This window comes from Schistocerca serialis, chromosome 3 (assembly GCF_023864345.2).
Source record: "Schistocerca serialis cubense isolate TAMUIC-IGC-003099 chromosome 3, iqSchSeri2.2, whole genome shotgun sequence".
NCBI classification, from domain to species: domain Eukaryota; kingdom Metazoa; phylum Arthropoda; class Insecta; order Orthoptera; family Acrididae; genus Schistocerca; species Schistocerca serialis.
The window spans coordinates 345,598,177-345,624,762 of NC_064640.1; the positions used below are offsets into that span (position 1 = coordinate 345,598,177).

The window sequence follows — 26,586 nt, forward strand, 5'->3', positions numbered from 1 at the left end:
ATCTTGCATTCTCCTGAAGTATTAATGCATCATGTAGACATTCAGGACATTACTCCTGAATAGCCTGTTGCAGGTGTTGTTGCAGGAAAGTGCAACAGTAGTAGTGTGCATTAACAGTTTGTCCATGTGGGATGACATGGTGTGAAATCACTCCTCTAATACCATAGGCTATGATGACCATTGACTTGATGGGAGAGGGATTGCGATGAAATTTCTGCCTGCGTGGTGAACCTGGATGATGCCATTCTGTGGACTGGCATTTCAGTTCTGGCGCACAGGCCCTGGCTCAAAATTCATCTATGGCGATGATTCTCACAAGCACATTGTCTCACTCCTCGTAACATGCTAGATACACATGACAAATTTCGTAATGTGTCCACTTTCCCACTTCACTTAGTGTGTGAGGCACCCACTTTGTAGCAACTTTATGCATGTGTAGCTCATTGCATAAAATCCTGCAGATTGTTGTTTTCTCAATACCGGTATGGCACTGTAATTCCTGCAGCGTCCATCTTCTGTTGTTCTCCAAGCATTGGGTTATGTGGGTACAAGCACAGTCCGTACGCACACTGACAGGCGGCCTGGATCGGTGCATGTTGGCTGCTGCAGATCTGCCATGCCAGATTGCATCTATCCACCAAGCAACTGTTCGGTAAGGTAAAATATCATTTCCTGCTCCTTCCATAAGCTCCTTGTGGCATTGTCATGCATTTCTTCCACATTGAACTGCAGTTTTTACATAAGAGCGCTTTTCAAATCGGGTAACATCCGTCCTGAATGACTATCCAGCTCACAATGTGATCTCTCTTCACACTTCGTCCTACTGCAAAGGACTGCCATCTAACATCATGTCACATTACTGTGGAATCTTGGTGAGACTCCTGATGCCATGAAATGTCCATAGTTTGTAATGTACTCTTGTGTACAATTGCAGTTGACAGTAAAACACATTTGCAACGTCAAACTTTTTTTCGTCTATCCTCTTGTGCTGTATTTTTATGACGGTGTTTGTTCATCCATCCCCCTGCATGTAATGTTTACATATGAACTAACTTTTTGCATATTTCAGAATTTTTTAATTTGTTACAATTTTCAAGACAAAAAACAGCTGCCATGACTTATGCAATAACCCTCATACGTACTTAATATAGAAAGGCGAAACACTGTTAGCAAAAATCTTGAAAAGTTCTTGACCATTTTACTTCAAATTGTTATGCAGTACTCTACTAACATTCATATGGACATAGTCTACATATTTTTTTAAACAAGAGCATACAGATTTTCTGTTAAAACTGACTACGAGAAAGAAAATGCTGTGCTGTGAAATTGTGGGGTTTTGTTTTCTTTCTTGCAGTCAGTTTTAACTGAGATATTGGGGCATTTAAACCATTAGATAAATTGTTTCTTCCATATATATTCTTCCTCCACATATATTCTTCCTCCACATATATTCTTCCTCCACATATATTCTTCCTCCACATATATTCTTCCTCCACATATATAATTTTAAACAAAAATTGTATGCACAGTAGTGTGCTCTTGTTTTCTTCATAGTGGTAAGTTTTAAGAGGAAAGAGGAATGTTGTATTTACAGCTTATCGACGTATGGTTGGTATAATACTGTGGAATCTGAATCGTCTAAAATTTTGCAATCTTACCAGTTCACACCGTAGGTGCAACCACAACGGAGGGGTATCTGTTGAGAGGCCAGACAAACGTGTGGTTCCTGAAGAGGGCAGCAGCCTTTTCAGTAGTTGCAAGGGCAACAGTCTGGATGATTGACTGATCTGGCCTTGTAACAATAACCAAAACGGCCTTGCTGTGCTGGTACTGCGAACAGCTGAAAGCAAGGGGAAACTACAGCCGTAATTTTTCCTGAGGGCATGCAGCTTTACTGTATGATTACATGATGATGGCGTCCTCTTGGGTAAAATATTCCGGAGGTAAAATAGTCCCCCATTCGGATCTCCGGGCGGGGACTACTCAAGAGGATGTCGTTATCAGGAGAAAGAAAACTGGCGTTCTACGGATCGGAGCGTGGAATGTCAGATCCCTTAATCGGGCAGGTAGGTTAGAAAATTTAAAAAGGGAAATGGATAGGTTGAAGTTAGATATAGTGGGAATTAGTGAAGTTCGGTGGCAGGAGGAACAAGACTTCTGGTCAGGTGAGTACAGGGTTATAAATACAAAATCAAATAGGGGTAATGCAGGAGTAGGTTTAATAATGAATAGGAAAATAGGAATGCGGCTAAGCTACTACAAACAGCATAGTGAACGCATTATTGTGGCCAAGATAGATACGAAGCCCACGCCTACTACAGTAGTACAAGTTTATATGCCAACTAGCTCTGCAAATGACGAAGAAATTGAAGAAATGTATGATGAAATAAAAGAAATTATTCAGATTGTGAAGGGAGACGAAAATTTAATAGTCATGGGTGACTGGAATTCGAGTGTAGGAAAAGGGAGAGTAGGAAACATAGTAGGTGAATATGGATTGGGGGACAGAAATGAAAGAGGAAGCCGCCTGGTAGAATTTTGCACAGAGCACAACATAATCATAACTAACACTTGGTTTAAGAATCATGAAAGAAGGTTGTATACATGGAAGAACCCTGGAGATACTAAAAGGTATCAGATAGATTATATAATGGTAAGACAGAGATTTAGGAACCAGGTTTTAAATTGTAAGACATTTCCAGGGGCAGATGTGGACTCTGACCACAATCTATTGGTTATGACCTGTAGATTAAAACTGAAGAAACTGCAAAAAGGTGGGAATTTAAGGAGATGGGACCTGGATAAACTAAAAGAACCAGAGGTTGTACAGAGATTCAGGGAGAGCATAAGGGAGCAATTGACAGGAATGGGGGAAATAAATACAGTAGAAGAAGAATGGGTAGCTTTGAGGGATGAAGTAGTGAAGGCAGCAGAGGATCAAGTAGGTAAAAAGACGAGGGCTAGTAGAAATCCTTGGGTAACAGAAGAAATATTGAATTTAATTGATGAAAGGAGAAAATATAAAAATGCAGTAAGTGAAATAGGCAAAAAGGAATACAAACGTCTCAAAAATGAGATCGACAGGAAGTGCAAAATGGCTAAGCAGGGATGGCTAGAGGACAAATGTAAGGATGTAGAGGCCTATCTCACTAGGGGTAAGATAGATACCGCCTACAGGAAAATTAAAGAGACCTTTGGAGATAAGAGAACGACTTGTATGAATATCAAGAGCTCAGATGGAAACCCAGTTCTAAGCAAAGAAGGGAAAGCAGAAAGGTGGAAGGAGTATATAGAGGGTCTATACAAGGGCGAGGTACTTGAGGACAATATTATGGAAATGGAAGAGGATGTAGATGAAGATGAAATGGGAGATATGATACTGCGTGAAGAGTTTGACAGAGCACTGAAAGACCTGAGTCGAAACAAGACCCCGGGAGTAGACAATATTCCATTGGAACTACTGACGGCCGTGGGAGAGCCAGTCCTGACAAAACTCTACCATCTGGTGAGCAAGATGTATGAAACAGGCGAAATACCCTCAGACTTCAAGAAGAATATAATAATTCCAATCCCAAAGAAAGCAGGTGTTGACAGATGTGAAAATTACCGAACTATCAGCTTAATAAGTCACAGCTGCAAAATACTAACACGAATTCTTTACAGACGAATGGAAAAACTAGTAGAAGCCAACCTCGGGGAAGATCAGTTTGGATTCCGTAGAAACACTGGAACACGTGAGGCAATACTGACCTTACGACTTATCTTAGAAGAAAGATTAAGGAAAGGCAAACCTACGTTTGTAGCATTTGTAGACTTAGAGAAAGCTTTTGACAATGTTGACTGGAATACTCTCTTTCAAATTCTAAAGGTGGCAGGGGTAAAATACAGGGAGCGAAAGGCTATTTACAATTTGTACAGAAACCAGATGGCAGTTATAAGAGTCGAGGGACATGAAAGGGAAGCAGTGGTTGGGAAGGGAGTAAGACAGGGTTGTAGCCTCTCCCCGATGTTGTTCAATCTGTATATTGAGCAAGCAGTAAAGGAAACAAAAGAAAAATTCGGAGTAGGTATTAAAATTCATGGAGAAGAAATAAAAACTTTGAGGTTTGCCGATGACATTGTAATTCTGTCAGAGACAGCAAAGGACTTGGAAGAGCAGTTGAATGGAATGGACAGTGTCTTGAAAGGAGGATATAAGATGAACATCAACAAAAGCAAAACAAGGATAATGGAATGTAGTCTAATTAAGTCGGGTGATGCTGAGGGAATTAGATTAGGAAATGAGGCACTTAAAGTAGTAAAGGAGTTTTGCTATTTGGGGAGCAAAATAACTGATGATGGTCGAAGTAGAGAGGATATAAAATGTAGGCTGGCAATGGCAAGGAAAGCGTTTCTGAAGAAGAGAAATTTGTTAACATCCAGTATTGATTTAAGTGTCAGGAAGTCATTTCTGAAAGTATTCGTATGGAGTGTAGCCATGTATGGAAGTGAAACATGGACGATAAATAGTTTGGACAAGAAGAGAATAGAAGCTTTCGAAATGTGGTGCTACAGAAGAATGCTGAAGATTAGATGGGTAGATCACATAACTAATGAGGAAGTATTGAATAGGATTGGGGAGAAGAGAAGTTTGTGGCACAACTTGACCAGAAGAAGGGATCGGTTGGTAGGACATGTTCTGAGGCATCAAGGGATCACCAATTTAGTATTGGAGGGCAGCGTGGAGGGTAAAAATCGTAGAGGGAGACCAAGAGATGAATACACTAAGCAGATTCAGAAGGATGTAGGTTGCAGTAGGTACTGGGAGATGAAGAAGCTTGCACAGGATAGAGTAGCATGGAGAGCTGCATCAAACCAGTCTCAGGACTGAAGACAACAACAACAACAACCAGTTCACAGATTAAAGTTATGAGAAATACTGTCACTGGAGCTACTATCCCCACACATCCTGCAGCTGGAGACGTCTCTCCTATTACCCTTATATTAATGATACCAAACAGTTTACCCATTCATTTTAAGTGACCTCATTTCTCAATCGAGTTTTCATTTGCAGTAACCATAAACAAAGCTCAAGTTGAGAGGAGGACTGAAAGAGGAGATGAACAGAGAAGGAGAGGGGAGAAAATGGCCAGAGAAAGGGGAAAGAAGGAGATGGACTGAGACGAGGTTGGGGAGGAGGTGGAGGGGGATTGAGGCAGGGGAGGAGGAGATGGACAATGAGAATGGGGAGGAGAGGAGAAGTACAAAGAGAGGGGGAAGAAGAAGAGATGGACAAAGAGAGGGGGTGGAGGGGATTGACAGAGAGGGTCGAGAAGAGATTAGGATGTATATACAATTCCTGTACATACACAATGTGATCAAAAGTATCCGGACTCCTGGCTGAAAATGACTTACAGGTTTGTGGTGCCCTCCATTGGTAATGCTGGAATTCAATATGTTGTTGGCCCACCCTTAGCCTTGATGACAGCTTCCACTTTTGTAGGCATATGTTTACTCAGATGCTGGAAGGTTTCTTGGGGAATGGCAGTTCATTCTTCATGAGTGCTGCACTGAGGAGAGGTATCGATGTCGGTAGGTGAGGCATGGCATGAAGTTGGCGTTCCAAAACATCCCTAACATGTTCTATAGGACTCAGGTCAGTTCATTACAGGGATGTTATTGTTGTGTAACCACTCCGCCAAAGGCTGTGCATTATGAACAGGTGCTTGAATGTGTTGAAAGATGCAGTCACCATTCCTGCATAGCTCTTCAACAGTGGGAAGCAAGAAAGTGCTTAAAACATCAATGTAGGCCTGTGCTGTGATAGTGCTACACAAAACAAAAAGAGGTGCAAGCCCCCTCCATGAAAACACCATCACCTCCGAATTTTACTCTAGCACTACACACGCTGGCAGATGATGTTCACTGGGCATTCGCCATACCCACACCCTGCCATTGGATTGCCACATTGTGTACCATGATTCGTCAGTCCCCACAACATTTTTCCACTGTTCAATTGTCCAACGTTTACGCTCCTTACTCCAAGCGAGGCGTGGTTTGGCATTGATGTCTAATGACTACTGAGGTCGCTGATATGGAGTACCTGGCACTAGGTGGCAGCACAATGCACCTAATATGAAAAACGTATGTTTTTGGGGGTGTCTGGATGCTTTTGATCACATAGTGTATTTAGCTATTGTGAAGCATTGCCAGATTCGTGAGGCGACCAGTAAAAGCATTATTACAAGTACGATAAAGATCAAAAGTCAAAGACTACATAGCTTTTTCAAAGAGTAATAATTTTATGATAATTTGTGTAATATTTTTCAAATCGGCAAGTATTTTACTACACAATTTCTAAAGTAGCTCATGTTCTTTCTCAGGGTTTAAGCTATCTCTATGCAAACTTCATCAAAACTGGTTCAGTGGGTTAGTAGTTAAAATGTAACAGAGTTACTTTCACATTTATAATACTGGTATAGATTGCATATCTCAAAATATATTGGATCACACAAGTTTGTTTATATTTATTTCTGTAATGAGTTAGCGAAGATATTGTTCTGTTTTTGTAAAGAGGAGTAGTATTTCAGTTGTTTGTTTGTGAATTCATTGTCATGGTATGTGTGACAATGGTCTGTTGATAAACTTTTGAGTGATGCTGTACTGGCAAAAAATATGTATGTACAATATCTTGGAGCTGTTAAGCACGTACACCTACTACTGATTACTTCTCATGAGAAAAGCTACCATTTATAATGAAATTTGTAGCATCCCTCTACCGACTAACTAGAACAGATATAGAGTGGTAAACACAGATGAGGAGGCTGAACAGAGGCTATGCCGATCTACATAGGGTTGTAAAGACTGTATGAAACACAAGAATGAGGTCTCTTCTTACAGATCTGGGTGAAAATACCCATTGACCATAAGAATGGTATTGGAAAGATATTTGAAATTATTGTGAGAATGACACCAGACTAAATAGCAACTGTAAATGTAACTAAAATGCTGATTTTGAAGTAATGAATGAATCTGTGCCAGTGCAATAGCAAGAGATAGCATAATTCAAATTGCTTGTGACATACAGTTGCCTAATTTCAACTGTGATGCAGCATTCACAAACAATCTTTCATATAATAAGTTTTTTCATGAGATTTTTTTATATTTCCCTTTTATTTACATTATAGTTATTATGAAACTGAATGCAGTGTGTATCATTGATTGTTGTCAACATGATAGCAAATTTGGCTTCTCTGGAAGCAAAAACATTATTTCAATTACTGCAGATAAGCTCCTCAGTCTTCCAAAAATTGCACAATGTTTATTCTCTTTACTATGCACTGAAGTGAGACTTAGTTTGTAATTCAGATTAGTCAGCCTAGTCTAGTCATATGAGATTAGTGGGATTTGTAGATCGATGGGCCTAGGCATTTGTTGGCATGACAATAGCAGCAGCCCTTCACGCAAAGATCTCATGTTTGCGATGGAATCCATCAAATAACCCATTATCATACCTTTATACTGCATTAATTCAGAAAGAATTATAATGGACTGCCGTCTTATACAACACACACAGAGTACTCATGACTCCGTGCTAGACATGTACAAACTGACTCATTAAGTGTTCCCTAGCATCTCTCCTCCTCAAGTCAGCAGCCCTATTTATTCCACTGTCAATGACATTATTTTGTAGTTTTTAACTCCATCTGGGGCAGCTGGCCTCTTATCCAGTGCTCACAGAGCCTACAGTTTATGGTAGGGCAACAAGGAGGTGACTGGTATGATGTACCAATATTCCAGGCTGCTTCATATACTCTGGTCCATGACTGAAAAAAATGGAGTATTGTTGTGTTGTTTACTATTCTGGCTCTACTTTTGATATGTACAAGAGCAAATCTCACAAGGGAGGTACCCAGCTGGAACAGCTAAAGCAGAAAGGAAATGCACATAAAATATAACATAGTGCCTCTTTGAATAGCTATTGATGCCATTCATGTGTAAAACTAATTTTTTGTCTGCAAGCATTGTACTAGCCTAGCTGTGTTGTTGTAGTACACATGGTATGAGTGGAACTGTTGTTGTTTGGTAGTTAAGTGCAAGTACCAACAGCACACATTAGTATATGGAATCCAATTAATCCTTGGAATGTCATTAAGCTGCTGCTCAAAATGATACATTGAATTTACAGGCCTGCTAATGAAGAATTATTTGGAGTGGAGGATGGGCCATTTGCACACATTATACAAAATATCATAATGTAAAAGTGCTATGGACATTGAAAAGAAATACATACTGACATATTGGAGAGAAATAGTGACAATCTAAGGACAGAAATGAAACAGCATGTGGGTATAAGAGTTCCAACAGTTCTGAAATTTCATATCAGCAATTAAAGGAACTATAAGCCAAAGAAAATACACACATTCATCTCCAAAAATATCACTCACAGAGTACTGATGACCAAACATTGGAAAATTTTTATGAGGATTATTATAACCACAGTTACAGTTTTTAAGAGAAACTAATGAACTATAACAGCTGCATTCCTTTGAAATCCAACTGCAAGACAGTTTTAAATTATGTGTCTCGAGCTACTTGAAGGGAAATAAAACATAATTGGAGGCTGTAAGAGCACAAGCTAGAGACAGTGGATCAGTAGATCACTATTGGTGCATTCAAGTGTGGGCTTTGAAAGCTGCTAAAGTAGTTACTCAGAACATTTGAAATCATCTCTGTATGTCATCAGTGCCTTCCGAAAAGAGTATAACCTTTTGTCCAGCCATATCACTATAATCATCGCTTGTACAGAGAATGAGGAAGGCCGTATTGTTATGCAGATAGCAGAAACGTGGCATATTGTAACATGTTCATGAAAGACGAAAACATAAAGATGTGTGTGGAATAGTGATGCGATCCCTTTGTTTTTAACAAACTGTTGTCTTCTTCATAGTGGGAAGTATGCAGGTTGTAAAGGAATCAATGATGATTTGTCCACAGAAAATCCGTGTTGACGTTAGTAAAAGTGGGTAAATGTAAGAGCACATGAAAGCTTTTTACATTTTGTCACCGCTGAACATGCTGATGATAGAAGTTGTAGCTTTACGATTCTTGCTTGAGACATAAAGACTACAGTTTGATAGAAGAATGTTTTCCAAAAAAGATATTACATTAAAGATGCTGCCACCACAGAGAACTGAATATTAGAAACTCTACACTGGATGTCATGTTGATTCATTGGTATTCCTGTTTCATAATTTACAGTGTGATCACTATGACTTGTGCTGTTGAACTAATGCAGTGTGGATGCACCAAAAATGGTTCCATTCCGTTGTGTTGTGGAAACTTCACATTTGCACTTCAGTGATGAATAAGAGAAGAACATACAGCAGCTCCTGTTTTGGGGAAGATGTCTCTGTGATTACTGTGTGTGTTGATATATATTGTTCCAGGCAAATAATTAGTTTCTTGGCCTAGTAGTACCTCATTTATGACTGTTACGACTTAGAAGGACATTATTGTTGTCACATGGTATTGTTTTTACAGGGACCTGTGCTTCTATATTCTCTAGATTTGTTTAATGTCAAACATTGATTGCACCAAAAAGCAAAATTTTACAGATAGAGGACCTTGATAGGACGTAGGACAGACATGTATCCATATTTTACATAGTTTTTATTCAGTTGTAACCATTTCGGGTGTACTTCCGTGTCAGGTACAACAAATTTAAAGTTTTGAGCACTCACTACTCTGAATTTCCATTCTGTTTTGCAGAAAGAAGATAAACAAAACAGAAGTATTTACAACTGGTCAACGCACAAATGTATAGTATTGATACTGAGCTATCGAAGCACCTGCGACAGGTAGCTGGACTAGCTAGTTATTTAGAAGGGGACTGCAAGTAGAATTTATGTAAAAGATTTATAGATGTGAAGGTTGTAGTGTGGAGGATTGGTTAGGATAATTGAAGGGGAGGGAGGGGGGGGGGGGAGAAAGGTGGATGACCGTAATTACAAAAGTCCTGTCTTTTTTTAGTTAATAGTGTAATAGGCTGTGAAAGGGAGGGCTGCACTTGTTCAGAGCATTGTTTGTGTAGTTGATTTCTTCTTACTGGTTTCAATGTCTGTATGGAGGGCAGGAGCCCCAGCATTTGAGGAACTCATTTAAAGCATCATATTTATTCTGTATGGAGTTCTACTGTGTAGTTGCTATTTCATGTTGATTGCAGATGTTTTCCTTGTTATCTCATATACTGCATTGTTCTTCATCATAAATTTGGTTTTCTCTTTGTATATGGATTCAACAAAAACACTCATTGTCCATTGTGAAAGCTGAGTGCCATTATTTTGCCTTGGTGTCAGCTTTTTTCACCTTCTTCCAGACAATGTTTTACATCACCTATATGAAGAGGCAGTGAATCTTGTGTCTATGCCTGTACTCATAGTGTGCGTGTCCAGTACTTTCTTGACCCTTCAAATTTTTTGCAGTTACCGTAAATGGTGGAAGTGTTTCCCAGCTATCTGTATGTTCACATAGTGACTCAGCATATTTCTTATCATCATATGGTCTTGTTTGAACATTCTTTAGCCACTGGTTGCAGAGCACTATTTTGCAACTTAACACATGTTCAGTGATTACACTTCTGCATAAAACTGCTATATAGTCATCATAAGGTACATTGATAAATTAGTAGTAGTAAGTCTCAGTCATATCTTAAAACAGAAGGGCAAGTGTGCATGTTTTATCTGCATGACCCATCCACGTGTCTTAGTTTCCTTGTGACTGAATTACAGCTGCTAGTTTGTGGAACGTATATATTTGCTTATCTGTATGGGGATCAAATATATGTCCTAACACCTCCTGCCCCCTCCTCCCTGTCCATCACCTCCTCCCTGTCCATCACCTCCTCCCTGTCCATCACCTCCTCTCCCCTCTCCCTGCCCATCTCCTCCCCCTCTAAGTTCATTTCCTTTCTCCCCACCCTCCCCTGACCTTTTCTGCTTCCCCTCCTCTCTCTGACCCTGATCCTCATTTATTGTTATTGTTAATAGAGTATCATCTAAAATTTGAACTTTTTGAGATTTTTGGTAACAATGTTAAACAATTTTTCTGTATATAGTAGTACAGATGTGGCAACTGCAACAGTGTATAGAACTTTTTTATTTGCTGGAAACTTAATCATTTTTCTGCCTGATTAAAAGACCTATTGATGCCTTTATGATTAGTATTTTAGGGTATAATATTTTCTTTGTCCATCCACTTAGTAAACAGGTATGTATAATTTTAACAGTTAAAATATTACAGAAATTCAAAAGAAACCGTTCCTAATATTTATTTTCAGCAAGAAAATATAATAGCTAACTCTAACTTCTTTCGGCGGTTTAGTGGTCGTACACAGGAAATAATACAATTGTATGCAATAGCCAAAAATTATAAAATTGTAAAGATGTAAAACTGCTGTTTAATATTGATGTTGAATGAGTGAACTACAGAACTGCTGCTGAACATGGCACATTGTGTGGTACTTTGTGACATTAATTGTTTCCCCATTCTCGTAACTCTGACATTTTTCTACAACTATATTCCACAGTAAATCTGTTCTGTATGCTTCCTATGACAGGTATGTGAAAATGGAAACAGTTAACATGAAACAGAATGGCCTCCAACTCTGTGGCTGATACTTCATAGTGGTTTGCACATTACATGACCAGTTGTATACACAAACATCTTCACTCCTTCCTCTCTCTCTCTCTCTCTCTCTCTCTCTCTCTCTCTCTGTCTCTGATGGATGATGTTTGTGTTCATAGCTCACCTAGGCCCTGACTTGTGCCAAATGATCAGCACTTTGGGATTGGATTTAAATTTGAGAAGCTCAGATTTATTAGGCTGGGGCTGTTGAGACCAGTTTTCTATTCCTGTTGCATATGTTTGTACTTCAGAGACAGTGAAGCTGACAGTGTTCTGTTTGTATGAAAAATATATAGGTACTCTGTGTTTTGGTTTGGCATAAAAGTAAGGGGCACCTGTAATAGGCCAAAAGAGCTGTTTCTGATATTCAAAGGAAGTGACAGCATACTACCTCTAATAGGAGTGTGCCCAGTAGAGCACTGTGATGTTAAAGCAAACCTGTGTATTGATGATTACTTTAGGTTTGTACGTAATACTCGATTTGTAGAAAGCCATTTAGTAACTTTCTTTTTTATTTTTATTTTATTTTATTTTTTAAAAAACTATATTTACTGTTTCTGTCACTGTTGCATCCACCGTGATAGCTGAGTGGTCAGCGCGGCAGTCTGCCACGCCAAGGGGCCCGGGTTCGATTCCCGGCTGGGTTGGAGATTTTATCCGCTCAGGGGCTGGGTGTTGTGCTGTCCTCATTATGATTTCATCATCATCAGTGGAAGGCAATGGGAAACCACCACTGGAATCACCTAAAAGAACTGTTTCTACATTAAAAGGAAAATATGAGAGTGCCCTTCTATAAATATCAAGGAGTTGAATCAGTATTGAACATTATGATGTGGTGATCATTATTTGTTGTCACCCAGAAACAGATGACTGTTTATCGAAGACTCTTTGAATCTTATTAGCTGAACGTAATGTAAAACAGTAATAAGTTTTGCTATGAGTGCCATAAATTTTCAGTGAACTCAAAAGTGATATGATTCAAACAATAAAATGCATGCAGTAGCAGAGAAGTGAGGTTTGTTGATGTTTTTTTATTTAAATATTTTATAATGTAGTTTGTACAGTGAGAAACCGCATCTGGGATCTAAATTGTGGTTATCTCAACCTCTTATTTGTTCAGAAATGCTCAATTATACTTCAGAGCATACTCCAAAGTTCGAAAGAGAATGGTGGAAGTTGTGAAACAGAGTAATACTTATAATTTTTTATTGGCACCATTTTTGTTGAAGGATGTGGTAAGTTTGCTGTAGTATGCCTAAGGAAAAAGCATCATGTAGGACCAAAGATAACAACTCACCAAATAGTAGAAATATTACCTCATCGACTGTGTGCCTATCGACTTAGTACATATGCTAAATAGTGACTTGTTACTCCTAAATTATTTAGTAGAGGTTGAAAATATCGCTTCAGTTGTAAGGTTCTTTTTATTTTAATCATGACTGGTTTCGGGCCTTTATATGCCCATCATCATGTGTTATACTAAAATAAACAAGAGACTGGAGATAATAATAGTTTCTACATGCATCAGTACACATAAAGAAAGCGAAAAAGAAGCTCCATATAACATTTTAGAAACCAGTGGTCTGGCTAGGTGCAGTAAAACCTAAGTCAATTCAAAGTGACACCAGACAATACTACGGATGAATGCCTGGTTATAGAAATATGACATATAGAAATATGACATTTACACTTTGTGCTGTGACCCCGATCGCTGTAGTGGACGAGTACAGGATGCATTGTACCAACAGTGAGTGCAGACCACAGTGTAGTGTACATGAAGGGGGGAAGTAAACTGGTAACCAGAGTGGCAAAAGTACTGCCATCTGGATGGGAAGAAGAATGTGGAGGCAACTAGACCAGCCAGTCACAATTTGAATTAGTGATTTACATTCAAAATAACGAAAACCATTGTATAGAAAGTTACGTGAAAAGTGTTAAAAGTACATTATGAGTGGTGAAGGAATGTATTGAACAGATGCAGCACAGAACTGTAGCAAAACTAACTGGAAGCCAGCAACATAAAATTTATGTATTAACTGTAAAACACGAAAATTTTTCCTTTTCCATGAGTGGCGTGCACATTTTTTATTGTTTGCTTTTTATGTGTACTACTGCATGTCAAAACTATTATTAGCTCTGGTCTCTTGTTTATTTTCTGTATAACACCTGATGATGAGCATATAAGAGCTCAAACCGGTCAGGCCTTAAATAAAAAGAACCTTACAACCGAAGCGGTATTTTCAACCTCTGCTGTAATGCTCATTTGTGGATGTTCATTCGACAGGATTGTTTGTACTAAATTATGTACATTCTGCCAGAACTTACCACACTATATGAAAAGTATCACATGAAAGGTGTACATTACAAATATGACTTCTACAACTGTGTGAATAAAACAATGGTCTGTTTCAGTCAGACCAATTGTACTTGTGAAAATGATTGAATTTGATCTTGGCTAGTAAAATAAGTCAGATATTTTACAGTTGGATGTTTGTTTGCTGCAAAGGTTGTTTTGTATTTTATAATTTTATTTGACGTGTGTATCTTTTTTCTATAACAGGGTCTATATTTTTCGTACTATAAGAGGATTGTCGAGGCACCAAGACTGATAGATGGTCTCTTTTATATAATGAATGACAATTTAATTGAGTACCCAGATTGCTTAAATGCAATTAAAAGGTTCAACATTTACCCTGAGGTAAGTTTGTGAGTGTTTTTTTTTCTGATGTGTGAAGCTGTATAAAGCAAATGTCTAAATAGTCAAATTGGGGCTTCCATTCTCTCCTTTCCCTCCCCCTCCCCTTCTCTCCTTCCTCCCTTTCCCTCCCTCCTCTCCTTTTCTCTCTCCTCCCCTCTCGTCAACCCTTTCACTCTCCCATCCTCTCGTTGTCCCATTCACTCTCACTCCTTGTGTCTCTCTCCCTTACAATCCTCCTCACCTTCCTCTCCATATCCCACCCCTTCCACCTCCTTGCCTCCCTATCCCTCTTCCTCCCTCCCCCTCCATCCCTCTCCTTCATCCACATCTTCTCTCTCCTCCCACTCCACCCCTCTCCTACCAGCACCTCTACCTCTCTGCCCTCCCCATCATCCCCTTACATATCTCTCCCTCTCCATCTTTCTCTCCCACCCCACCCCATCTCTCTCTCCCTCTCCATCTTTCTCTCCCACCCCATCTATCCCTTTCCCTCCTTCCCCCTTCCCTGCTCTCCCTCTCACTCTCTGCCTACCCTTCTCTCTCCTCTTGCTCTCCCCCTACCCTTCTCCCTGCTCTCGCCATCCTCATCTCTATCCTCTACCTCTCTCCCTTCCCCCCTCTCCCCTCCCCCTCTCCCTCAACCAACTCCCCCTCGACCCTTCCCTTCTCATCTGCTCCCATTGTCTCCCCGTCACTCTTTCTCCCCCCCCTCTCTCTCTCTCCCTCTCCCCCAGGCTTCACATCCCCCAATCTCCCCTCCACCAAACTTCCCAACCCACTCTCCCTCCACCAAACTTCCCAACCCACTCTCACTCGCAGGCCGAAGTGGCCGTGCGGTTAAAGGCGCTGCAGTCTGGAACAGCAAGACCGCTACGGTCGCAGGTTCGAATCCTGCCTCGGGCATGGATGTTTGTGATGTCCTTAGGTTAGTTAGGTTTAACTAGTTCTATGTTCTAGGGGACTAATGACCTCAGCAGTTGAGTCCCATAGTGCTCAGAGCCATTTTTTTGAACCACTCTCCCTCCCCCTCCTCTCTCACCTCTCCCACTCTTCCCTTCTATCTCTCCCTTTCATCTTCCTCCTCCTCTCCCTTCATCCTCCTCTCTTTTACCCTTCCTCCCCCTCTCTCTCTTTCTTCCTCCTTCACTCCCCCTCTCCCTCTCCCCTCCATCTCTACCTCTAACTCACCCTCCTCTTCCCCTCCCTCTTTCTGAAACCTCTCTCCATCCATCTAACCTCCTCCCTCTCTCCTCCACCCTCTACCCCCCTACACTTCTGCCCCTCCTCTCTTCTTCCTCTCTTACAGCTCCCTCCACTTCCTTCAACCCTTTCCCTTTGTCTCCCCATCTCACCGCTCTCTTTCTGCTCTCTTCCCCTTCCCTTCTCCGCCCTGATCTATTACGTTTCCTAGATTGCAGCTATGGCATTTTATTCTGATTGATTTTATCATCATTGTACGAGGGCAGTTCAATAAGTAATGCAACACATTTTTTTCTGAAACAGGGGTTGTTTTATTCAGCATTGAAATACACCAGGTTATTCCCCAATCTTTTAGCTACACAACACTATTTTTCAACGTAATCTCCATTCAATGCTACGGCCTTACGCCACCTTGAAATGAGGGCCTGTATGCCTGCACGGTACCATTCCACTGGTCGATGTCGGAGCCAACGTCGTACTGCATCAATAACTTCTTCATCATCCGCGTAGTGCCTCCCACGGATTGCGTCCTTCATTGGGCCAAACATATGGAAATCCGACGGTGCGAGATCGGGGCTGTAGGGTGCATGAGGAAGAACAGTCCACTGAAGTTTTGTGAACTCCTCTCGGGTGCGAAGACTTGTGTGAGGTCTTGCGTTGTCATGAAGAAGGAGAAGTTCGTTCAGATTTTTGTGCCTACGAACACGCTGAATCGTTTCTTCAATTTCTGAAGAGTAGCACAATACACTTCAGAGTTGATCGTTTGACCATGGGGAAGGACATCGAACAGAATAACCCCTTCAGCGTCCCAGAAGACTGTAACCATGACTTTACCGGCTGAGGGTATGGCTTTAAACTTTTTCTTGGTAGGGGAGTGGGTATGGCGCCACTCCATTGATTGCCGTTTTGTTTCAGGTTCAAAGTGATGAACCCATGTTTCATTGCCTGTAACAATCTTTGACAAGAAATTGTCACCCTCAGCCACATGACGAGCAAGCAATTCCGCACAGATGGTTCTCCTTTGCTCTTTATGGTGTTCGGTTAGACAACGAGGGACCCAGCGGGAACAAACCTTTGAATATCCCAACTGGTGAACAATTGTGACAGCACTACCAGCAGAGATGTCAAGTTGAGCACTGAGTTGTTTGATGGTGATCCGTCGATCATCTCGAACGAGTGTGTTTGCACGCTCCGCCATTGCAGGAGTCACAGCTGTGCACGGCCGGCCTGCACGCAGGAGATCAGACAGTCTTGCTTGACCTTGCGGCGATGATGACACACGCTTTGCCCAACGACTCACCATGCTTTTGTCCACTGCCAGATCACCGTAGACATTCTGCAAGCGCCTATGAATATCTGAGATGCCCTGGTTTTCCGCCAAAAGAAACTCGATCACTGCTCGTTGTTTGCAACACACATCCGTTACAGACGCCATTTTAACAGCTCCGTACAGCGCTGCCACCTGTCGGAAGTCAATGAAACTATACGAGACGAAGCGGGAATGTTTGAAAATATTCCACAAGAAATTTCCGGTTTTTTCAACCAAAATTGGCCGAGAAAAAAAAAATGTTGCATTACTTATTGAACTGCCCTCGTATATAATATGAGCACTGTTGTTACACATAGCTATCCAGTATACATAAAGGTGAATGAAAATTAATATTTAACATTGTATTGAGAATAAAGTCACCAGAGATGAAGACAGGCCCAGACAGGACAAGTATAGGTAGGGAATTTGGCTGTCATTTTGAAAGGAACCATCCCAGTATTCATTTTAATGGATTTAGGGAAACCATGAGACATCTGAATGTTGAGGCCTGGACTGTGGTTTTCTGAACCACATGCCTTGTGAATTAGAGCCCATTGTCTTAACCAATTTTAAAGGAGCATTTTTTAAAAAAGTTTTTGATCCATTAACCATGAATGTATTCACATGCGGACTTAGGGCAGTTTCAACAATTTTCACATAATCTCTAATACAATGGTACTTTTATTTTAAAAAAGGTGGTAGAAGGAACGCGTTGAGAGAGGTTTCCATTTTTTCTTTTGTGTCCTCCTTCAGCATCACATATGTGTTTGTTGTGTTCCAGCTATCCTGTTATCCTCAGCAATGTTTAATTTTCAGTCATGAAGGACTGCCAAATATGTGTTACTTTGAAATATCAATTAATGTGCATTTCTGATCAAAAGAGAGTAATTGCAGTACCCATTATGTACAGATTCATAGTGTGTAAATTTTTGTGTAGGCTATTGAGATGCCTAAATTGTCAGGTATCTTGTTTCCATACAGTGAATACCCCATTCATTCCTGATTTGGAGTTAGCAAATTGACGTTAAGAGCATGACATATCATTAATTGATGTTCAGCTATATTTAAATTAATTTGTCCTGAAGTGAATGGTATTTAATGCTAGAGCAGTTCATTGTTTATTTTTTCTTGGCTATGAAAGAAAACAGTATTTAAAAGAGATGACTCAGCCCAGAATGTTCTTAAAGGCTTTTGGATCTGCCATGGTGCTTCCGGTTTGTGGTTTCAAGTGTAAGCATTAGTGTGACACTCATAGTACTTTCAGGGCTTCTTTTCTGTTGGGCAGTGGGGGTGTAGAATGGCCCATACATAATCTATTAATCAGTCTTTTCCACCGTGCCATTCCTAGTGACGTGCAGAGATACAAATGCAAACAATATCTTTGTATGAAGCAAATTTCTGCAGACAGCATATGAAACTAGCAGCAGTATGATTGACATATACTATTTTTCCCATAGTGAATACAATTTTACAGTGCCTCTTGATGTAATGTATGATTTAGGGGTGATGTGATGAAATCGTGTTCAGAATATCAGAGACAGTGGCTTGAGTATTGAGACATAATCATGGAAATACTGCTTCTCCTGATTTTTTCCCTTTAGAAAAGCCTATATCTGTTCTGGTAGGCTGATGAGCTGTACCAGTGAATTGTCCATGAAGAGAGAAATGGGCGGTTTTCACACTGAGCTATCTATACATATTATAAATTATTTATCCATGTTTGTAGGGTGTGCTGATTTTGCAACTGTTAATTTAATTGATGAAAACTGCTCCAGTTGCTGTTGAGAACTTCAAGGATTCCACTACCAGTTTCAGCCATATCCCAGTGCCTCAGAACCAGTAGTGAAGTCAATAAGGAAGAAATTAAAGACCCCCACCTGGTTTTATTGTCTATGTGTGAAGGCTAATCTCTCAGGCACTACTGTAGGGATTCAATATGATTTTCATTAATAGGCAGACTGCTTCATGAGGAAAGTTTGAGTGTATAATTTATCATCACTACACCAGACAAGTCCAGCTGTAGATACTTAGTACCCATGCAAAACCTTGGTGCATCGTTAATAAATAATAAAACTAAAAGAAATGGTTGCCAGAATTCTAAGGGAAATGATATGATGTGAACAGTCTTTGCCAATAAATTTGTACACTTGCCCCACAAAATTTTCAGAGAACTGCCAAATATCTGCAACTTCCTGCCATGATATTTTGGAACGGAGTCTTCTGGCCATCTTCAGGTGGATGCTGATGAAAATGCTCTGAGTTCACGTTTCAATGACCCTGTGAGCACATGTCTGGTTTTATGTGGTTGGTGTTGTGCATGCACTTCTGCTACAAGTCTGTGTGCTGCACTGCATGCCCTCTGTGGTGAAAGCCAGCCGCATTGATACCAATTCACTTGTCTTCGCGTGATAAAATTCAAGGGTGAAAGATTAATTTAGCTTTATATCTTCTTAATATTCTGCCTGATTCCAGTATATGGTAGACAAGCAGTTGTTTTGAAGTCCTCATCCTCCTCTTTGTGCTGTCATCTGTACATCTGTAGTGCTCTCTGTACTTGCAGAGATGAATTATCCATTGTTCAGGAACACAGATTGCAGGTGTTCCATTTCTGTTTGCAGACTCTCAGCATCTGAGACGATATGGATGCCGTAGTTTGAGGTCTTCAGAGCACCCATCATTTGTGCTGGGTAGCGTCAGGTAGTAGCTTGTAAATTTCACAATAATTCCTACAGTTATTTATTGTCTTGGAACTTGATTGTTGAAGTGCAAAGTAAACTGCTATATGTAATATCATTCAGTGTAGGAAGAATGTCCTGTATGTCTCCCTCTGTAACAATAACTGAAGCACAACAACTAACAGTACTTTATTGATTTTAATTAGAATTAATCTCTGTAAAAGACATGTGTGTTATTGGTGCCATAGGACAAGTAGGCAAGAAACTTTTAATGGAAAAAATCTACTCCTGTTATAAAGCTGAAAATGGATACTGGAAAATTAAACCTCATAGAACTGACGTATTTATAATGCCTTCACATTAAACAATAAAAATTAAGTTGATGTTACTGTTTAACTTCTAGAATGGCTTTATAGCAAATTATTTTGGAATTCAGGAAAAGTACCTTAGCTATATAATTTTGATGACAAAATCTGCCAACACTTGCTGGCATGTTCCTCAATGATAAAAACCTGTATATGTGGAGAAGTTAGCTGCTTTGGTTGATATAATGTATTAACAGTGTAAAATAACAGGTGGTTCCTTGAAGGACTGAGTGAATGTGGTTTAGGGGGCTAATAATCAAGAGGAACAGAGTTGAAATTCTCGTCTGGCTCTACAGATACGGTTTTCTGCAGTTAGCGTAGGCAAGTTTCACATGAAGCAAATGCAGGACTATTTCTATGAAAAGACTACAGCTAATTTCCTGTTTTATCAGTGTCCAGTCTGAGCTTGTTGTCTGTCAGTAATGCCCTTGTGCCCTTATTGTGAAAATATGTGTAGCTTAACTTTTTTCTTCTTTCCTTCTTTCTGCTAAAGGAACAGACAGCTTTCAAAGCTTGATGGAGGAGATATCCTGTTCAGACAGACAATAACAATAAAACAGAAACTTTTTTCTGTGTAGTATCCTTCTCTTTGGTAACTTGGTGTGCACTTTTGTATTTTCATAAGTCAGTTGAATGGTCTTTATTTATAGGTGGGGCCAATAATTAACCTGAATTGTCATAGTAGGTAATGTAGAATTGGGGGGCAGGATCTGAGGGATGTCACTAATAGATACCTGATTATGGTACTTATGATTATTAAAACATAATGCCACCGTGGTTTCCTTGGGTGGTTGATACGTGAAAAACTTGCAAATCATTGTTATAAAACTAATTTGTGTGTGTGTGTGTGTGTGTGTGTGTGTGTGTGTGTGTGTGTGTGTGTGTGTGTGTGTGAGTGAGTGAGAGAGAGAGAGAGAGAGAGAGAGAGAGAGAGAGAAGTGATGCAGAGTTGTAGAATGTTATTTTAATGTAACCCCATATATATCATTAGGTGCTCTCTACTTAAATGTGTCTTTTCATGCTGAACAGCTTGTTATTGGGGCACTGTACCGTTTATACCGAGTGGGAATGGAAGAGTGGTCCTTGCCTGGGGAACAATGTTGGCCTGTTGATAGAGGTAATGATCTGCCTCCTGTTAATAGCTGTGAAGGAATGGGGGAGCCAACATATTTCTACTTAAACTTTGTGTGGCTTTGTGCTGGCCTCACTGTGACTGTAATATTCCTTTTTGGATATACTATAAGGTATGTTAAATGTAACTCAGCATGTTTTTTTTTTTTTAATCTATGGCTTTTGATACCTGATTCGTTGTTAGCTTACTACATTATTCATGTTAAATGCTGATAAAAAGTCCCTGCAAAAGAAATTTATTTGTATGGTCACTAATATCAGTATAAATTGCACTGCTGTTGAAGTGTCATGAATGGTATTAAAGACATGTCACTAAGGATATTACTAAAAAGGATTTACACTCTGAAGTATGTAAAGATCTGTTCTGAAGTAATGTGGATTGATTAAAAGTGTATGTTAGGGAATGTATGCGTTATTTAATTTATGGGGACGTACAAGAGAAGTATGTCTGCCACCATAGCTGAGCAGTCAATGCATCTGACTGTCATATAGACGATCTGGGTTCAGTTTGTGGTACTACCAGGAATATTTCCTTGATGGGAGAATTCTAACAAGGTCTATGAGTATGCAGCTGCATGAGAAGGATTGATGAGCTGTTTGAGTGGAAAGGAACATGTCCAAGGTCTGGATAGCTGACAATGGCTGGGAAAATGGTTTCCGTACTCCATGCCGCTCCGTACGTCGTCCAGATGAGGTCTTCAGCAGAGAGTAACATGGTGCCTGGTCAGCATCGTGTGGTCCTTGGATTGTAGAGTTCCTTTTTTGTTTTTGTTTTTTGTCTCTTTTTGTTTTCAAAAATACCAGGTAGCTATAATGAGTGAAATGAAAAGCAAGTGCTGTTGCACATTCAGTAGTAGTCACAGTTTTGTTTGGGTATTGTAATGGTCGCCTGGTCGTAGATATTGCTATAATTGCCCTATTTCACTCCCATTTACGGAGCTTGTTAGCACTTGATGTTAGGTTGGCGCCATTAAAATGCATTGTGGTAGTCGCTGCTGCTTGCTGGATTGCTGCTGTGTCTTGATGCTGGCTTTAAATCTGGTTGTCTAGGGGTAAAAAGATGAGGTCCTGTGTTTTTGATGTGCTTCTGATGATAAATAATGAGCGAAAACAACAAATATTTAAACTTCAATTATTTATTACTCTGGTGGCCATCTTAGTTCCACTGTCCACCAAAGACAATGACACAACACAAAGTAGTACTTCTTTTAAATGTTCTTTGCATTGTTTATCCACCTCGAACAATAACACACAAACACACTTTACAAAAGTGACATTCCGACTGCGCTCCCAACCCTTCTTGCTGCTTGTATTTATAACCTTGTCAAAGAACTACTAAAAAGAGATATAGTTTACAAGTCACATGTACATCTGCTATTGTAATTTGTGCAGAAAAGTTATTAATTTACATCAAGTGACATAATTTAACAATTTATCAAAATGACAGACAGATTTTTTGACTTGACAGAATAATTCTTTGTTACAAAAAGGCAGTTTTTTAGAAGTTTGTCAATTGACTTCTCTAATTTGCATAAATAAGTAAATAACATGAATTATTCAGAATTACATTGGTTTTCGTCTAAAATAGGAGTGTTTACGTGAATACTGAGTGAAAACGGTCCTAGTGATCAAATAGGTTTCACTGGGTGATTTTTATTTAAGGAGATCAAAAATACTTGAGTTGGCCACTATTTTTTGTACTTCATATTAATTATTTAAGATGAACTTAGTGTTTTTGCATGATGACATTTGCTGTATCAGTGATCAAGTGATATTAACTTTTGTGTGGGTCAGTTATTCAGTATAATTTAATGGGTTGACTGTTTATGGAGACATGTTATGCAATCATTGTTAACATACACAATAACTTTTCTATAATCATAAATACTGGTTAAACTGGTTCAATTTGGAGGGTATCGCATACTTCGGTAAAGTAAAGTCTTTAATAGGTTCCGTTACAGCATTCAATCCTAGTTACACACTTTCCATGTTTCTAATGTGTTTTGAGAAGGTGAGCTGCAACATCTGGAGGTTGAGGAGTGCCGTAATGCAACTTCCAGGGCACTGGCTGCCTGAAATTTTGTCTTCGTCTCACACAGTGGGACATTTTGCTCTATACTCAGTAAATTTCAACAGTTTATTGGTTTGCAGCTGTGATTACACTGGTGTACAAATCAGCACTTTTTGTTGAACTTTCCAGCCAAAGAGAAAATTATTTGAATGCCACTGCTGTGAAAAATAAGACTGCCAAGCTTTTCATATGCATTCCTGTACAAAGTCTTCATTTTAAAACCTGTTTGTTTCTGTGGTAGCCTCATTTTATGTGAAATTAAAGTTATGACTACTCAAAGTAAGTCCATATTTGGACATTCTTGTGCTAACTGCAGTTTCTCCCTGGCCTCTATGATACTGCAGATTCTCAAACAGCCTGAATCTTTGAAGTGAAAGTGACTTTATATTGGGTTCACTGCGCTGGTTAACTTTAATATTGATCTAGTTGGCCATTTGATCGACCCTGCCATCTTCATCCTACTGAAGTGCTGCCAAAAAGTGATAATCAACATACAGTAGTCTAATCTTGCTTTGTGGATCTGCAAATACTCTTGAATTAAAAGTCTTCTTACATACAATGGACACTCAAAAGTTTTTAGACTTCTAACATAGTAACTATCTTTTTGAAATTCACACCTGTCCATCTTCTCAAAGTGCTATTCATGGTTTCCTATGTACCAATGCATCAGCTCAAAACACTTGTTGATGACTTCATGGTAGATTTCTTGGGAGGTCTTTTTAAGGACACTGACAGCTGCATATGGAGCTAAGATTGGTTTACTGCAGGTGATTTTCGTTGCTATATGGAATAGGATGACATTGCCTGGAGCTTAATCAGGGCTATAAGATGGATGTGTGGGCCTGAGACTCCTCCATCAGAGACTTTGTTTTCATCACACAGAAAGCTGGAACATTGTCATGATAGAGCTGGGTTCCGCATGGACCTGATTTCAAACACCTATTCTTGAAACCTAAAGTTACCTTTATCCACAACATTGAAAGCAATGTAGTCACTTCTGGCTAAGAATGTTCACAATGTTTGCTTTCTCACTTCTCGTGCCCATTTTTCTTTCACTGAGTGGGGAGACCAAATGCTTTTCTGCTGTTTTGATTTATGGCTGAATTGGTGCAGCCAAATTTTGTCAACAATTATTGAATTAAATACAACTTTACCACCTCCAGTGGAAATTTTCTTTCATTTCGGGCAGAATTCATGGTTGAGAAACTAGGAAGTGCACTGTCAAAAGCTGCAGAACTTTTCAGCCCAAAGTTTCTATGTTGTTGTGGTCTTCAGTCCTGAGACTGGTTTGATGCAGCTCTCCATGCTACTCTATCCTGTGCAAGCTTCTTCATCTCCCAGTACCTACTGCAACCTACATCCTTCTGAATCTGCTTAGTGTATTCATCTCTTGGTCTCCCCCTACGATTTTTACCCTCCACACTGCCCTCCAATACTAAATTGGTGATCCCTTGATGCCTCAGAACATGTCCTGCCATTGCCAGTCTACATTTTGTATCCTCTCTACTTCGACCATCATCAGTTATTTTGCTCCCCAAATAGCAAAACTCCTTTACTATTTTAAGTGTCTTATTTCGTAATCTAATATTCTCAACATCACCCGACTTAATTCGACTACATTCCATTATACTCGTTTTGCTTTTGTTGATGTTCATCTTATATCCTCCCTTCAAGACACTGTCCACTCCGTTCAACTGCTCTTCCAAGTCCTTTGCTGTCTCTGACAGAATTACAATGTCATCGGCGAACCTCAAAGTTTTTATTTCTTCTCCATGGATTTTAATACCTACTCCGAATTTTTCTTTTGTTTCATTTACTGCTTGCTCAATATACAGATTGAATAACACCGGGGAGAGGCTACAACCCTGTCTTACTCCCTTCCCAACCACTGCTTCCCTTTCATGTCCCTCGACTCTTATAACTGCCATCTGGTTTCTGTACAAATTGTAAATAGCCTTTCACTCCCTGTATTTTACCCCTGCCACCTTTAGAATTTGAAAGAGAGTATTCCAATCAGCATTGTCAAAAGCTTTCTCTAAGTTTACAAATGCTAGAAACGTAGGTTTGCCTTTTCTTAATCTTTCTTCCAAGATAAGTCGTAAGGTCAGTATTGCCTCACGTATTCCAGTATTTCTACGGAATCCAAACTGATCTTCCCCGAGGTCAGCTTCTACTAGTTTTTCCATTCGTCTGTAAAGAATTCGTGTTAGTATTTTGCAGCTGTGACTTATTAAACTGATTGTTCGGTAATTTTCACATCTGTCAACACCTGCTTTCTTTGGGATTGGTATTATTATATTCTTCTTGAAGTCTGAGGGTACTTCGCCTGTTTCATACATCTTGCTCACCAGATGGTAGAGTTTTGTCAGGACTGGCTCTCCCAAGACTGTCAGTAGTTCTAATGGAATGTTGTCTACTCCCGGGGCCTTGTTTCGACTCAGGTCTTTCAGTGCTCTGTCAAACTCTTCACGCAGTATTCTATCCCCCATTTCATCTTCATCTACATCCTCTTCCATTTCCATAATATTGTCCTCAAGTACATCGCCCTTGTATAGACGCTCTATATACTCCTTCCACCTTTCTGCCTTCCCTTCTTTGCTTAGAACTGGGTTGCCATCTGAGCTCTTGATATTCATACAAGTGGTTCTCTTCTCTCCAAAGGTCTCTTTAATTTTCCTGTAGGCAGTATCTATCTTACCCCTAGTGAGATAAGCCTCTGCATCCTTACATTTGTCCTCTAGCCATCCCTGCTTAGCCATTTTGCACTTCCTGTCGATCTCGTTTTTGAGACGTTTGTATTTCTTTTTGCCTGCTTCATTTACTGCATTTTTATATTTTCTCCTTTCATCAATTAAATTCAATATTTCTTCTGTTACCCAAGGATTTCTACTAGCCCTCGTCTTTTTACCTACTTGATCCTCTGCTGCCTTCACTATTTCATCCCTCAAAGCTACCCATTCTTCTTCTGTTGTATTTCTTTCCCCCATTCCTGTCAATTGTTTCCTTACGCTCTCCCTGAAACTCTGTACAACCTCTGGTTCTTTCAGTTTATCCAGGTCCCATCTCCTTAAATTCCCACCTTTTTGCAGTTTCTTCAGTTTTAATCTACAGGTCATAACCAATACATTGTGGTCAGAGTCCACATCTGCCCCTGGAAATGTCTTACAATTTAAAACCTGGTTCCTAAAACTTTGTCTTACCATTATATAATCTGTCTGATACCTTTTAGTATCTCCAGGGTTCTTCCATGTATACAACCTTCTATCATGATTCTTAAACCAAGTGTTAGCTATGATTAAGTTGTGCTCTGTGCAAAATTCTACCAGGCGGCTTCCTCTTTCATTTCTTAGCCCCAATCCATATTCACCTTCTATGTTTCCTTCTCTCCCTTTTCCTACACTCGAATTCCAGTCACCCATGACTATTAAATTTTCGTCTCCCTTCACTATCTGAATAATTTCTTTTATTTCATC

At 39.8% G+C, this 26,586-nt stretch overlaps 1 protein-coding gene across 1 annotated transcript in view; it reads left to right on the forward strand.

The window, feature by feature from the left end:
- The window catches only part of LOC126470156 (probable C-mannosyltransferase DPY19L1), a 216,823-nt gene that overhangs the window by 24,256 nt on the left and 165,981 nt on the right, over window positions 1-26,586 (forward strand). The window contains exons 3-4 of the mRNA XM_050097774.1: window positions 14,225-14,362; window positions 20,941-21,155. Coding sequence (XP_049953731.1) covers window positions 14,225-14,362; window positions 20,941-21,155 — 353 coding nt within the window. The remainder of the gene's footprint in view (window positions 1-14,224; window positions 14,363-20,940; window positions 21,156-26,586) is intronic.